This window comes from Arvicola amphibius, chromosome 3 (assembly GCF_903992535.2).
Source record: "Arvicola amphibius chromosome 3, mArvAmp1.2, whole genome shotgun sequence".
Taxonomy (NCBI): Eukaryota; Metazoa; Chordata; class Mammalia; order Rodentia; family Cricetidae; genus Arvicola; species Arvicola amphibius.
In genome coordinates, this window is record NC_052049.1 from 185,457,105 (window position 1) to 185,472,554 (window position 15,450).

The 15,450-nt window shown below is 52.7% G+C and overlaps 2 protein-coding genes across 5 annotated transcripts in view; one reads left to right on the forward strand and one right to left on the reverse strand.

Annotated features, from left to right (window-relative positions):
• Positions 1 to 12,232, reverse strand: part of Gorasp1 (golgi reassembly stacking protein 1) — a 43,106-nt gene extending 30,874 nt beyond the window's left edge. The window contains exon 1 of the mRNA XM_038323276.2: positions 11,035 to 12,232. Within this exon, the coding sequence (XP_038179204.1) occupies positions 11,035 to 11,058 (24 nt within the window). The 5' untranslated portion in view covers positions 11,059 to 12,232. The remainder of the gene's footprint in view (positions 1 to 11,034) is intronic.
• Ttc21a (tetratricopeptide repeat domain 21A) overlaps positions 1 to 14,937 on the forward strand; it is a 33,356-nt gene extending 18,419 nt beyond the window's left edge. For all 4 annotated transcript variants that reach the window (XM_038323263.1, XM_038323265.1, XM_038323266.1 and 1 more), the window contains 15 exons: positions 2,967 to 3,205; positions 4,160 to 4,232; positions 4,331 to 4,441; positions 4,731 to 4,869; positions 5,052 to 5,158; positions 7,990 to 8,178; positions 9,316 to 9,426; positions 9,880 to 9,961; positions 11,101 to 11,251; positions 11,472 to 11,633; positions 11,739 to 11,931; positions 12,030 to 12,254; positions 12,763 to 12,883; positions 12,996 to 13,063; positions 13,137 to 14,937. In XM_038323263.1, coding sequence (XP_038179191.1) covers positions 2,967 to 3,205; positions 4,160 to 4,232; positions 4,331 to 4,441; positions 4,731 to 4,869; positions 5,052 to 5,158; positions 7,990 to 8,178; positions 9,316 to 9,426; positions 9,880 to 9,961; positions 11,101 to 11,251; positions 11,472 to 11,633; positions 11,739 to 11,931; positions 12,030 to 12,254; positions 12,763 to 12,883; positions 12,996 to 13,063; positions 13,137 to 13,214 — 2,049 coding nt within the window. In that variant the 3' untranslated portion in view covers positions 13,215 to 14,937. The remainder of the gene's footprint in view (positions 1 to 2,966; positions 3,206 to 4,159; positions 4,233 to 4,330; positions 4,442 to 4,730; positions 4,870 to 5,051; positions 5,159 to 7,989; positions 8,179 to 9,315; positions 9,427 to 9,879; positions 9,962 to 11,100; positions 11,252 to 11,471; positions 11,634 to 11,738; positions 11,932 to 12,029; positions 12,255 to 12,762; positions 12,884 to 12,995; positions 13,064 to 13,136) is intronic.
• The last annotated feature ends 513 nt before the right edge of the window (positions 14,938 to 15,450 follow it).

The following is a 15,450-nucleotide window of genomic DNA, read 5'->3' on the forward strand; positions in this document are numbered from 1 at the left end:
TCCGCAAGAGGCAAGAGTGAGGCTTGGAGGAGCTGAAATCTGTATGATACCCTGGCCTCAGCAGCCTTGCCAGCTCACAGGATGCGGTCTGACCTGGACCATCTCTGTGACCAAGGCCCATATCCTTCCCTTGTGATGCACCTGATTGAGACAGAAAACTAGCCTGAAAGGGTTTTTTTTTCCCCTTTCAAAATAAAGGACTGTGAAGATGGCTCAGTTGGTAAAGTGTTTGCCATGGAAGTGTGAGGACCTGATTGGATTCTGGAGGAAAGGGGAGGTGTTGACTTATGTTTCTGTCCCACCAGGTCCCACAGCCGTTTAGTCCCAAATAAACACACAGAGGTCTACATTAATCATAAACTGGTTGGTCTAGTAGCTCAGGCTTCCTATTAATTAATTCTTACATCTTACATTAACCCATTATTCTTGTCTGTGTTAGCCACATGGCTTGGTACCTTTCTCAGCAAGGTAGTCACATCTTGAATCCTCTGTGTCTGGGTGACGACTGCAGACTGAGTCTTTCCGCTTCCCAGAATTCTTCTGTTCTCATTGCCCCACCTCTACTTCCTGCCTGGTGGCTCCACCTATACTTACTGCCTGGCTACTGGCCAATCAGCATTTTATTAAACAAGTACAATAAATAAATCTTTACAGGGTAAAACCTGTCCCACAGCAGGGAGGCAGCATGGTGGCATATGCCTTTAATCCCAGCTGCGGTGGTTTGAAAGAAAATGGACCGCAAAGGGAGTGACACTAATGGGAGGTGTTGGAGCAGGTGTGGTCTTGTTAAAGGGAGTACATCACCGTGGAGGAGGGCTTGGAGGTCTCATATATGCTCAAGTCACACCCAGTGAGACAGTTCACTCCCTGTTGCCTTTGGACCAAGATGTAAGGATGCTCAGTTACCTCTCTAGCTCATGTCTGCCTGCATGCTGCCTTGCTTCCCGCCGTGATGATTATGGACCAGACAGACCTCTGTTTCCCTTTATAAGAGCTGCTGTGGTCATAGTGTCTCTTAACGGCAATAGAAACCCTAACTAAGGTCTGGAGAGATTACTCAGTGGTTAAGCGGTTTGCCTGCTCTTCCAAAGGTCCTGAGTTCAATTCCCAGCAACCACATGTGCTCACAACCATCTGTAATGAGATTTGGTGCCCTCTTCTGGCCTTCAGGGATACATGCAGGCAGAACACTGAATACATAATAAATAAATAAATCTAAGAAAGAAAGAAAGAAAGAAAGAAAGAAAGAAAGAAAGAAAGAAAGAAAGAAAGAAAGAAAGAAAGAAAGAAAGAAAGAAAGAAAGAGGAAAGGAAAGAAAGAAAGAAACCCTAACTAAGACACCAGTACTGGAGAGGCAAAGGCAGGCAGATCTCTGTGAGTTCAAGGCCAACCTGTAAACAAAGCAGATTCCAGGACAGCCAGAGCTGTTACACAGAGAAACCCTCTGTTCAAAAAGCCATGCTTGGGGGCACATGACTATAATTCCAGATGGGGGAAGTGGAGCTAGGAGGATCTCTGGGGCTCACTAGCCAGTCAGCCCCCTCCAATGAGCAAGTTTCAGGGCAAAGAGAGACTGTCTCAGAAAATAAAGTGCGTGGCTCCTAGGGATAACACCTGAGATTGACCCCTGGCATGTGTTCACATGTGCTGATATGCCTGCTCATGCTCTAGCATGCAGTTGTAACACACACACACACACACACACACACACACACACACCCAGATGACTCTCTGGGTAAATGTGTGAACATGGAAGCAAAAACTACCCAAAGGAACACAAGACAGGTAGAGACAGATGCTCTACCTGTGCAGAACCAGGAACTGCCCATCCAACGTCAGCTGACAGCTCAGCTGTTCCTAAAGCTAAGGGTTGGTCTGTCAGGCATCAGGAAGGGAACTGGATGAAGGACAACAAACCCAGATGTTCCCACTGGGGACAGAAAGTAGGGGAGTGGGGCTGGGGACGGAGTGGGGCCCAGGATGGAGTGAGACAGCTCCCCCTGCGCCCAGGAGCACAGGAGCACCCCTAGGGTGGCCAGCTTCAAACCAGGACTGCTGATAGAGGTCTCAAATGCAGCACCCTCTGCCTCTGTCCATCCTCGACTCAGGAGAACAAGCAAGGGGATAAGCTGAAAGTCAGTTCTGCAGTCAGACAAAGATAGGGGCCATGAGCTGTGAGCCCAGGGTTCTGCCCAACTTCCTTAAAAGGCACTCCCAGAGGAGGTTGCAGTCTGGGGCAACAGTGCCAAAGAATGTTCTCACTACAGCCTAGCACTTTGAGGTTTGGGGGTCAAGGGTTGTTTGACTTATTTTTTTTTTTGTTGTTGTTGTTGTTTGTTTCTTTGTTTGTTTGTTTGGTTGGTTGGTTGGTTGGTTGATTGTTTGGTTGATTGTTTGGTTGTTTAGTTTTGCTTTTGCTTTTTTAACTTTTAAAGTTGCATTTATTTTTGTATATATGCATATATGAACATGTAGGCATGCATGCATGCATGCATGCGTGGAGGTCAGAGGACAAATTTATGAGAGTCCTCCCACCATATGCACCTGGGGATTGAACTTCGCAGCCAGCACCTTTACCTGCTGAGCTGCGTCGTTACCCCTTACCAGAGTTTTTTAAAACTGTCTGGGTAGTCCAGATTGGCACGAAACTCATGATCCTCCTGCCTCAGCCTCTCAAGTGTTAGAATTGTGGGTGTTCATCATCATAACTGGCCCCCCAGTGAAACTCCTGTGGAAGGGGTGTGGTTGAATGAGCTGTCCCCATTAGAGGAGGCACAATCATGACAGCAGCATCTCTGTGTTCTAATGACCAGCCATTGCCTCCACAGCTGCTCTGCAGTGGCCAAGTATCTTCTTGGCACAGGCGCACCCCTGGGCTGGGACAGGAACAGAGGTATAAATGTCCTCGGGTCACCTGTAATAGATCTTAACAAAGAGAGGGTCTGTTTGGTCCTCCACCTTGTAGCACGAGGCCACCAAGATCATGCAGGATGCCATCAATGAGTTCAGCGGCACGCCCGAGGAGATGCGCATAACAGTCGCCAATGTGGACCTGGCGCTGAGCAAAGGCAACGTGGACTTGGCCCTGAGCATGCTGAGAGGCATCACGCCCAAGCAGCCCTGCTACACGGAAGCCAAGGAGAAGATGGCCAGCATCTACCTGCACACGCGCAAAGACGTGCGCCTCTACATTGGCTGCTACATGTAAGCTCCACCCACGCGGCAGGCGGCTGGCACCCTTTCCCCTGGAGGCTGGGGAGGGTTCCCTCGTGTTATATGCCTTCAACTTGGTCTCCAGAGTGTATTCCCAGAGTGCATTAGACCACATTAGACCTCGTAGGTCTCCCTGGCCGAGGGTGAGTTCCGAGGACCCTCAGCCCTTCCCCCAAGCTGTGTGCTTTACATTATGGTGGGAGCATATAGGTCCAGATCCCAGCACTGGTGCCAACGGAACCATGAGAACAACTCACACCCTGGCCCAGCTCTCTGCCTTTCCTTGGTGCAGGGCCTCAGGGATGATCAGTGCGGGGTGGGCGAGGAAAGCGTGGAAGTCGGAAGCATCATCCCTGACTCCTAGAATTTGGTATTGGAACCTCAAGAGGTCCTTCCCAGCCCCTTTCTCTGGGAAAAGCTAGGCAGTCTGGGGCTTGGGGAGCTAGGAGGGTAGGAACTAACCAACAGGGATTAGACTTTCAGGGGAGCAGTGTGGGGCTGGGATGGGGCTCAGTGTGCTTGCCAGGCATGTCCAGCCTCTCAGGAAAAAGAGGTGTAACTGGGGTTGTAGCCCGGTTAGGGCCGGTTACGGAGTGCTTTGCTTAGCATCTCATTAGTTCCGTGTTCAGTGTGATGTAAGACCAGGTGGGGCGACCCACCGCTGTAATCCCGGTACTTGGGAGGTAGAAACTAAAGAACCAGGAGTTCATAATCAGCCTGAGACATGGCCCCTGGCTCAAAAACAACCAAGTCCAAACATCCAAAACAGTATGGCCACTCATGGAGAAGACCAGAGGGCTGGGGTGGCCCTCGGCCATGACCCGGACGGACGGGAGGTGCCAGCCTGGCTGTTAGTGCTCCCCAGGATCTCTGGGACTCAAGATGATGAACGGATGGACACTCGCCAGGCCCAGGCCTGAGAGAGGAAGTTGGTTTCTCCCGTAGGGAGCTCTGTGAACACCTGCCCGGCCCCCACAGCAGCCTGCTACTGGGCGACGCTTTCATGAACATTCAGGAGGTAAGGAGAGAGACTCTCCGGGCCTTGCTAACCAGCTCCCAGGATCACTTCTCTGGTGAGAGGAGAGAAAGACACCCCTTCCATACTTTCCCCGCCAGCCTGAGAAGGCCCTGGAGGTGTACGATGAGGCCTATAGAAAGAACCCTCACGATGCCTCCTTGGTCAGCAGGATCGGACAAGCATACATGAAGACCCACCAGTACGCCAAGGTGAGGCTCCCCTAGGGAGGGCCAGCGACGCAGGAAAAAGCTTAGAAAGCCCACGAGTTGGGGGTCTAGATGGGAAGGGACAGTGTTTCACTCCAGCTTCCTGCTGAGAGCGTGACGGGGGTGAGCGCACAGTCTGCACTGTCTGCCCTCCCTGCTTCACCTGAGGCCTGAGCCCAGCTGGGAGGTGTGTGCCGAGGGACGATCTAATGTGGTGGCTGCTAGAGGGACATGGTGTCAGCAACCCCCACGCAGAGCCAAACTGAGGCCAGTATTTCCCGTTTGCACGAAGGCCATTAATTACTATGAGGCTGCCCAGAAGATCAGTGGGCAGGACTTCCTGTGCTGCGAACTGGCCGAGCTGCTTCTGAAGCTGAAGAAATATCACAAGGCAGAGAAGGTGCTGAAGCAGGCCTTGGAACGAGACTCTGGTGAGGCGGCATTCGAACTCGCTCCAACCCCTGTCCTACATTAGCTAGGAATCTGAACCCAGCCCTTCCCATCAACCCAGGGGCCAGACTAGCTGACTGAGTCTCTCTCTCTCTCTCTCTCTCTCTCTCTCTCTCTCTCTCTCTCTCTCTCTCTCTCTCTCTCTCTCTCTCGCTTTCTCTAGGGGTCAAGGACATTCCGTCCCTGATGAATGAGGTCAAGTGCTTGCTTTTGCTGGCAAAGGTTTACAAGAACCATAAAAAAGAGGATGTGGTTGGAACTCTGAACCAGGTAACTGACCTAAGGTCTTTGTAGCTCCTGATGTCGGGGAGGAAGGAGGCTCAGCCCACAGGCCTGCCAGGATGCAGACCTTCCTCAAGCGAGGCCCATCACCCTCTACTCACGTCTGAGAACCCTGGGCTGGGCTGGGCTGAGAAGAGCCAGGAGATAGTGACTTTGTCCTTAAGAAGAGTGAGGTCACTGTCGGTGTGAGAGTGGCAACTCTGTGCATTGAAAGCTCTGTGAAGCTGTTTGTCCGCCTCTCCTTCCCTCCCTCTGTTCCTTCTTCCTGCCCTCCCTAGCCCAGTACCTACCTTCCTTCTTTTAGAGACAGGGTCTTACTAGTTTACCCAGCTAGCCTAGAGCTCACTATGTAGCCCAGGCTGGCCTTACGGTAGTCCTCCTACCTCAGCGGACCTAGTGCTGGTATTATCCAGGGAAGCATCTCTATGTCCGGCTTCTCTGCTCTTTTTTAAGTTTTCACAGCGGTGCTTTGGGCTAAACACTATGACATTCCCATCTGACTGAGAAAACCTTTCAAGGCATGAAGACTAAAACCCAGAGCTAAGTACAGAGGTTTATGACTTGAGATGATTTGGCTGAGAGTTCTAGAACTTTTCAGAACTGTAGGTCGAGTTCTGAATTTTTACTTTTCCTGGGATATACGGCGCTATACTGCCTTGGAGATGCTACAGCTTCCGGGGGGCCACTCTCTGCCAGGCTCGCCCAGTGCTCTACAATTTTCTTCTTGCTAAACTTTGAGGCCCAAGACGTTTGGTACAGTCAATGCAATTTTTTTTTCCAAGACAGGGTTTGTCTGTGTAGTCCTGGTTGCCCTGAAACTCACTCTGTAAACCAGGCTGGCCTCAAACTCAGAGGTCCACCTGCCTCCCAAGTGCTGGGATTAAAGACTTGCGTCACCGCTGCCCAGCTCTAGTCAATGCTGTTTCGTAAGATTTAATTTTATCAACATAATTGTTTACCTACACATATGTATGTGCACTGCATGCATGCCTTGTGCCTGTGGAGAGCAGAACAGGGCATTAGATCCCTTGGCACTGGAGTTATAGGTGGTTGTGAGCTGCCCGATTTGGGTGCTGGGAACAAAACATGGGTCCTCTACAAGAGCAGTGTGTGCTCTTCATTGCTGAGCCATCTCTTCAGCCCAAGAATTTTGAATTTTTATTTTTTTGAAACAGCATCTCACTCTATAGCCCTGGCTGGCCTAGTACTTACTGTGTAGATCTTTGTGGGTCATGACCCCTATGGGGGTCAAATGACTTTCACAGATATTTATATCACAATTCATAACAGTAGAAAAATTACAGTTATGAAGTAGCAACAAAAATAACTTTATGGTTGGAGGTCACCACAACACAAGGAATTTTATTAAAGAGCCGCAGCATTATGAAGGTTGAGAATGACTGACAGACTAAGCTGGCCTTGAACTCAAAGACCCTTCTGACTCTGTTTCCCAAGTGCAGAGATATCACACCTGGACCAATGCATCTTTTACTTGCATGTATTCACCTTACAATGGGTTTATCATATGTCAAGGAGATGGAACTGAGATTGAAGTCTGGCCTGTACCAACACATCTTCCCATACTGGGCTGCCCTGATCCACACGCCCTTGGCCATTGCTGTTGGGCCTTCCTCACTTTCCACCCGCAAGTGCCGGCTCCCACTTGTTCCCAGGGCAGAACCCCCAGCCTCTGACCACTTGAGGTACAGGGTTTCTCTGTGTTACAGTCCTGGCTGTCCTGGAATCACCTGTAGACCAGGTTGGCCTTGAACTCACAGAGATCCCGCTATCCTCTGCCTCCCAAGTGCTGGGATTAAAGGCGTGCCTTCTTGTCAAGCCCTGATAAGGTGCCTTATCTTGTTTACCACCCAATCCACTTATCTCTTTGAGCCAGCACTAGTTCTCAAGCACTTCTAGCAACTTGGCTATCTTTCCTGCTCCTCACCTCCTCCATTCACGTCTTGGGCGTGTTAGAACTGCCTCATTTTCCAGAAGGGAGATAAACACAGAGCAACTGTGTCTGTCAAATCACAGCCCCGGCACATAGTTGAGTTGGTAGCTTGCACAAATAAATGCCTTGGTTCTCCCTTCAGTACTACACAAACCAGGCTTGGTAGCACAGGATCAGAGGTACGAAGTCATCTTTGATTATATAATGAATTCCAGGCCAGCCTGGAGTATGGAAGACCCTGTCTCAAACAACAATGAAAACCCAGCTGGGGCTCTCCGGAGGCAGAAGACAATCTCTGTTTCAGGCCAGCCCGGTCTACATAACGAGTTCCATATCAGCCAGGACTACATAGTGAAACCCTGTCTCAAACAACAAATAGCCAGCCTGAGCTTGGTTGGCATATGCCTTTAATCCCAGCTCTCTAGAGGCAGAAACAGGACGGTCTCTAAGTTTGAGGCCAGCCTGATCTACTTAACAAGTTCCATATGAGCTAGGGCTACATAGTGAGACTTCATCTCAAAAACAAAGCAATAAACACCACTAGTAACAAATGCCCAGCCTGTTCTGGGCACCTACTGTATGTTGCTCTAGCCTGCAAGACAGCCCAAAGCAAATCGACACACAGCCTCAAGGTGTGGTGGAGGCAGGGCAGGCAAGTGAAGACAAGTTTGCCCTCCACTTCTGCTCCTCCTGGGCAGGGGGGTGGGTTGGGGGGCAGTGCAGGCCTCCCTCCCGCGTGCTGAGGGAGTGGCCCAGATTTCCTCAAGGTGCTCTTTCTGACATTGCCAGCTATAGAGCACACTGGGAAGTCCTGCGGCCTGGCACCTGAGCTGGGAGTCTCTGACCCTAGCCTCACTGGTTCCCCCAGGCCTTGGACCTCCAGTCCCGGATACTGAAGAGGGTTCCCCTGGAGCAACCCGAAACGCTCCCCGTCCAGAAGCAGCTGGCAGTCTCCATCTGCGTCCAGACCGGGGAGCATTACGTGACGGAGAAGGACTACGACAACGCCGTGAAATCCTACAAGGATGCCCTCTCCTACTCGCCGACCGACAACAAGGTGCATGGCCCTCGAAATAACACCGTGGGGGCCGGGGAGGTGGCCGGGGGGCACAGCACTTGCCCAGCACCCACAGAGCCATGTAGGGTCGTACCCAACTGTAACCTCACCCCTTGGAAGGTGGAGGCAGGACCAGGAGTTTGGGGTGGGTATTCTTGCCGAGAGAGGCCTTCTTCTGAGCTGCTGCGGGTGTAAAGCCGGAGGGAATGCAGGAAGGCCAGCCCACTGGAGCCTCTGGGGCAAGAAGCGGCTCTGGCTGACCCCGGACCCTCACCTGCTACCATTCTTAAAGCAAGGCTAGGAAGGCCAGCTTTGGGCCATTTATGAAGGCTAGAATAGGGAAAGACAGCTCTGGAAGTCTGGTTGGCCTGGCCTTTGTCAGTTCCCGCCGGTGGGGGTGCCACGGGTGGGAGTGCCACGGGTGGGGGTGAGGGGTGACTCCTGGTTGCCAGGCTGCGTGGGAATCCAGCCCAGGCTGAGTTTCCAAGCCAGCTGAGAGTCGTGGCAGGGGTGTGGTGCCAGATGAGGAAACAGTTCACACTAAGTTCACAGTAAAGAGCTTGGACATTGGAAGAGTGACCTTGGTTTAGCGTCCATGCCCCCTCCTACATAAAACTTGTCATCTCAGCACCTGGCAGGAGGCAGGAGGTCATCCTTGAGTCCATAATGAGCCTGGGATACATGACCCATGAAATACATGTCTCAAAAACTTAGCTAAATATATTGTATAAAAAAATAATAATACAAAAAATTAGCTTGGTAACTGTTCACCCTTTGACAGGCCTTAGAGACAGTGGGGTATGACGGGCAAGATCCTTGCCTGAGATTGGCCTCAGGCAAGAGGAAAAGAGTAGCAAGAAGGAGGTTCTGGTGCGTTGTCATCCGTCCTGGAATCCAGGACACAGAGGAGTCCCCAGAGGAAGCAACAGAGGCCAAAGGATGAGATTAGTGGCTTAGCCAGGCCCCAGCTCATTCTGTTGGTAAAACCAACAGAACGGCAGGGGAACTGGGTGAGAGGGAGGCCTGCTTTCAAAGCCAATAGACGCGGAGGCGGCGGCGGCGGCACGGAGGGATCCAAAGGTGACTGCAGCCAGCGAACGCGGAGCTGGCTTGTTTTCCTGTCTGGTCTCCGCACAGGTGGCGCTGGAGCTGGCGCAACTCTACCTGCTTCAGGGGCAGCTGGACTTGTGTGAACAGCGCTGTGGCCCCCTCTTACAGATGGAGCAGACGCACGAGAGAGCTGCGGTGGTAGGAGCTGCCCGTCATGCTGCGCACCGCCCCGAGGGGCCCCGTGACAGATTCCTAATTATTTAACCTTAGACAATTCACCGGCCCACCCTAAGAGCTTTGGGGCCCTGTCCCAGCCTCCTGCTCTGTCCTTCTTTGGGGGTGGGGGTGAGGAGGCATGGGAAGGCCAGCAGGGGGCAGCAGCGTCCTCGAGGCTAGGCTGGGGGCGGGGCACGGTTGGACCAACTTCAGGGGAAACCACACCCCCTGTTAGGTGAAGGTGAAGGTCGGATGACTGAAATCACCCTCCCTGGTCAGCCTTCTCCTGGGCCACGCCAGGCCTCCACCTTGCAGGGTAGAAAGTCACCTGCAGTCCTCCGGGGGGCTCTCCGGACCAGGGAGGCTACCTGGGGAGTCTTCTACTTTCCTTCCCTGCCAGCCCCCACGAAGCCGCCCTTGTATGTCTTCTAATAGATGCTGGCTGACCTGATGTTCAGAAAACAAAATTATGAAGCGGCCATCAGTCTCTACCGCCAAGTGCTGGAGAAAGCTCCAGGTACCCAGGGCCAGAAGACCGCCTCCCCACCCAGCCAAGATGGCTATCCCAGAGAAGGGTGGGCCTTCTCCCCTCCTTCCTGGCTGGGCAGAGGAAGCCCCTTCCTTCCCAATTGTTCCCAGAGAAGCAGGAAACTGATAAAGACCCAGAACGTGGCAGCCCTTCCTGAGTCCAAGGGGGCCAGTTCCTGGACCTAGGCGCTTGGCACTGGAACCAGGACAGCCTGTCTGTCCCCATATCGCAGCAGCTACTAGGGCCCAGCACAGTACCCTCTATGGCCACACCCACCTGGAAGCCGGTAGGCGTTCTCTCTAGGTTGGTTAGCCACACCCCTAGTTGCTACTGAATGAAACAGCAGCTTCAAGGGTCAAACCTGAAACCCAAGCCAGAGGCCCAACAAGCCTCTGCGGTCCCCACAGGCCAATTGTGCTTAGGAGCAGAGTCTCCCGGTCAGGCTGCCTGGGTGTGAAGCCTGGTATCGCTCAGTAGCCCTGCAACCTTTGAAAACCTACTCACTCCTCCATGCTCAGCGGGGACAGAATGAGGGCTCAACCCTGTAGTTAAATCACAGGTAGGACATCACAGAGCCACGTAGAGGGTAAGTGCTGCGAGAGAGAGAGAGAGAGAGAGAGAGAGAGAGAGAGAGAGAGAGAGAGAGAGAGAGAGAGAGAGAGAGAGAGAGAGAGGAGAGAGAGAGAGCCAGCCCCTAGAGGTCAGGGGACAACATGGGTGCCCTGCTCTAGCACCTTCATCTTGTTCCCTTGAGACAAGATCTCTCACTGAACTTGAACTTGGCGATAGCCAGCAAGCCCCGAAATCCTCAAAAGTCTGCCACACTTTGCTTTCCGATGGGTGTCGGGGATTCGAACTCAAGTCTTCGTGTTTGCTCCGCAAGTACCTTCCTGACCAAAACATGTCCCCAGCCCCTGCTGTCGATATTCTAAGCACTGCATAATTTACTCACTCTTGTGTGTGCAATGTCTTGTCTCAGCCTGAACAAGTAATATCTCCTGAGACCTCCTCAAAGTCCAGTGCTCCCTCCTCCCTCCCGCGTCGGACCTCAGAACACCCACCTGGTGCAGCGCTGTCCACTGCATGCTGCAGATTTCTGCTCTGTCTCTCTCGCTCTCTCTCTCTAGACAATTTTTTGGTATTGAATAAGTTGATCGATCTGCTACGACGGAGTGGCAAGCTTGAAGAGGCTCCTGCTTTCTTTGAACTGGCCAAGAAGGTGTCTAGCCGGGTGCCTTTGGAGCCAGGGTTTAACTACTGCCAAGGCCTTTACTGCTGGTGAGTTAGCCTGGAGCATACCGAGGGTCCGTGGTAGGATAACAGGTCTCCCTAGCAGATAGTCAGGGTCTCGCTCGGCAGAGGGGAAGCAGAGAGCAGCCTCCAGGAAACGCTCAGACCAGATATCCAGAGTGCTCCCCATGTGTCCACGCACCCTGGTCTCCACGTGCCTTACACAGCTCCTCTTACCGACGCCTGGCATTTCCTGCACTCTTTGTAGGCACATTGGACAGCCCAATGAAGCCTTGAAGTTTCTGAACAAAGCCCGAAAGGACAGCACCTGGGGCCAGATTGCCACCTGCTACATGGTCCAGATCTGTCTGAACCCTGATAACGAGATTGTCGGTGGGGAGACCTTCGAGAGCCTGATGGCTGATAGCAAGTAAGAGGGCTGGGGTAAGCAGGGGGCGGGGCACAGGAAGGGGCCTCTGCCAGGCCAGGTGAGGGCCACATAAGCAGGCTGTCAGCCCGAGCCCCGTGCCTACAGCTCCACCAGTAGGAAAGAGTCCCAGCAACACGGGGTGCGCACGGCAGAGAAGCTCCTGCGGGAATTTTACCCTCACTCGGACTCCAGGCAGACCCAGCTGCGGCTGTTGCAGAGCCTTTGCCTGCTGGCCACCAGGGAGAAGGCGAATGTAGAGGCGGCTCTCGGGGCCTTTATCGAGATGGCCCAGGCTGAGGTGCGAGAGCCAGGGATGGGTTCTGGTGGGCAGGGGTCAAGATGGGGGTGAACGCCAAAGTGTCCCAGTGTCCCACTCATGCTTCCGCGCGTGTGCAGAAGGACAGTATCCCTGTATTGCTGGCCATGGCACAGGCCTACATGCTACTGAAGCAAGTCCCCAAGGCCCGCACGCAGCTGAAGCGCCTCGCCAAGGTCCCGTGGACGCTGGATGAGGCCGAAGACCTGGAAAAGAGCTGGCTTCTGCTAGCTGACATCTACTGCCAAGGCGGCAAGTTCGACCTGGCCTCAGAGCTGCTTCGCCGCTGCCTCCAGTACAACAAGGCAAGGGTCACTGGAAAGGGAAGAATAGTGGAGGTGCGAGAGAGTTGGGAAGAGGTGGAGTCAGGGGGAAGAGGTGGAGTCAGGGGGGAAGAGGTGGGGTCAGGGGGAAGAGGTGGAGTCAGGGGGAAGAGGTGGAGTCAGAGGGGCAAGTCGGTGACAAACCTGGAACCAGGAGCAATAGGTCAAGGAAGAAGCCAAGCTTAGTGGGGTCAGGCACAGCCTGGGAGAGGAGAGAGAGAGGTCGGTGGGCTTGAGGGATGCGCAAGGATTAGCTTCTAACAGATGGGATGCTAATAGAGGGGCTTTCTATGAAGGGGTCGTGCCAGCTTTTGAGTAAGGAGTGGGTACACAGTTAATCCCTCAAAGTGTTGAGGGTGCTCTTGGGTGTCCCTGTGTACTTTGGGTTAATGCTGCTCACTGCCATCCTGTTGCCCCCTCCTGGTCCCAGCCTGAGGACCATGGTGGCTGCTTTGGGGCAGGCAGACATGCTCACTGGCTTTCCCTGCAGTCTTGCTGCAAGGCCTATGAGTACATGGGTTTCATCATGGAAAAAGAGCAGTCCTACAAGGATGCAGCCACCAACTATGAGCTGGCCTGGAAATACAGTCACCAAGCCAGCCCTGCCATTGGTAAGACAACAGGCCAAGGTGCCTGGGGGCTAGTGCCCAAGTCCCGCATCCTGGCGGTTGACAGAGCTCGAGGGCTCCCCAGTACCAAGGCATCCTCCTTACCTCCGGACAGGTTTCAAACTGGCTTTCAACTATCTGAAAGACAAGAAATTTGTGGATGCCATCGAAGTCTGTCACAATGTAAGTCATCAGCACCAGTGGGACGGTGCAGGGCCCCCTGCCTGGTTCCACACGTCTGATCTATCTCTACCAGGTCCTGACGGAGTACCCCAATTATCCCAAGATCAGAGAGGAAATTTTGGAGAAAGCCCAAGGGTCCTTGAGGCCCTAGCTGTGACTGGAGAGGGCTTGGGCCGGTAGAAGTCATCAGTCTATACACACTGCATCGGGGAGAGCAGGAAGTGGACCGGTGGAGAAAGAATTGGGAAAATGACATATTCTCGCCATTTCTGTATTGTCTGTGGTTTATTTGGACTCATGCCTCATCTGGCCTGAAGGTGTCTAGAAGCTTTATGTCTTTAAGGCCTAAGAAGCAATTTTCCCTGGGGAAGGGAGTCAGCCGGTTTAGCCTGCGCCAAGGCTCTCTGGCCCCGTCCTCATGGAGCTCACTTTTGTTCCAGACTCTTGAAGAAACAGAACAAAGAGATCTCCCAGTAGAGCGATGGCTGGGAAAAAGCACCCTATAGCTATTTCTGAGTGTCCCCTGCCCCAATCTTGTTCCCAGTATCTCGGAACTAGAGAAGCAACTACCCCTCCCTACCATGATGTCTACTGAGCCTGCCCTGGCAGTGGGCTCAGACCGTAGGACCACCTGCAGAAGGGCCTGAACTAAGACCCTGTGCAAGAGGGTCAACAGATTTTCAAGGCCCATTGTCTTCAATGTATTCACCCACCTCCCCCAAGCTGGACCTCACCTGGTTGGGACAAGTCACATTCCCACCAAGCCACATCCTGCCCCAGCTCTCCTTCTAGGAACCCATTTAATGCCCAAGGGGGCAGGCACAGTGCAGTGGTCCCTATTCAGATGCTAATGATCATTTTACCTGTAAGAGAACTCACCTTTGCTGGGTTCCCAATACACCTCTCCCTGTTTCTCAGGATGGAATTATGGGTCAGTCCAGCCTTGGGGTGGGGGGGGGGGACGACTCTGGACTGGGTGTCCTCCACTCAGATCAGGGTAGGAGATGTGACTTAGCTGGTGGATCCCTTGTCCAGTGTGCATGAGGTCCTGAGTTTGACCCCCCCAGCACACAAAAGTCACACCTGGAAGACCAGCACTTTGGAAGGTCGAGCTCATCCTAACTGAGGTGATCTTGGGCTATATAAAGACCCCGTCTCAAAAGAGAAAAAGACTCCATTTCCCGAATCTTGCATCATCCTTTGCCAGTAATATCTAGAAAATCATTTATTTTCAGTAATGGGTTGGAAGTGAGGGTCTCATGACTCCTAGGTACACACAGTACCCCTGAACTCATCTTCTACCCTTAAATTGAGTAATGATGTGCTTACCCGTGTTTACTGATAGCTAACACAACAGTTAGGGATTCTTGGATGCTGTTGAAAAGGATAGGTCTCAGCTGCTAGTGTGCGCCTTTAATCGCAGCAGCACTTGGGAGGCGGAGGCAGGTGGAGCTCTGAACTGAAGGCCAGCCTGGTCGACAGAGTGAGTTTCAGTGAGTGAGCTACCAGCAGAGAAACCCTGTCTTCAAAAAGAAGAAAAAGGATGGGTTTCCCTTTTAAGCATATTGCTATATTCTAAAGAAAACTTCCAGGCCAGCCCGGTCTGCATAGGGAGTTCTAGGCCAGCCAGGGCTCCGTAGCTGGTTGTAGTCTCAAGACCAAAGACTGGGGCTGGTGAGACAGCTCAGCAGGTAAAGGTTCCTGTCCCAACTCTGATGACCTGACTTGAATCCCCAGGTCCCATGTGGTGGGAAAGAATCAATTTGCACAAGTTGTCCTCTGACCTCCACACAAGAATTGCGGCATGCGTAAGCTCATGTTTATACACAAAAATAGAGTGGCTGAATTAATGAATAAAGTGGTTTCAAAATAAAGGCCTCAGTGTGGGTAGAACGTAGATGTGTGGTGGCGATGGATGACCTACCATCCCAGCACTGGGGAAGTCGAGATTAACAAAGCAGGTACGACCTGGGCTACATGAGACCTTGTCTCAGAGGGGGAGTGTGTGTGTTTGTGTGTCGGGACAACTTCCTATAATCCCAGGACTTGGGAGTTATTGGCAGGAGGATCAAGAGTTCAGTCACTCTCAGCTACCTGACAAGAGAGTTTTAGACCTTCGGTTGCCTGGATGGCTGCTAAGTCTTGTTTTCCATCTTTCTTCCAGTGCTGGAGCTAGAACCCAGGCCGGTGAGGGTGCCCGGCTGGTACTCCGTTGTGCACTCCAGCCCTGGCCCCATCCTTTCTGTAACACTGCTGACCATGTGCATGGATCTAGAATGCTACCCTCTCTCCGACAGGGACGATCAGGTCTTTTTTCTGCTGTTTGACAACAATGTTGTCGGGACAGGCTGATTAGGAGGCAGGTCTGTGTTTTGGAGAGCGCTGCT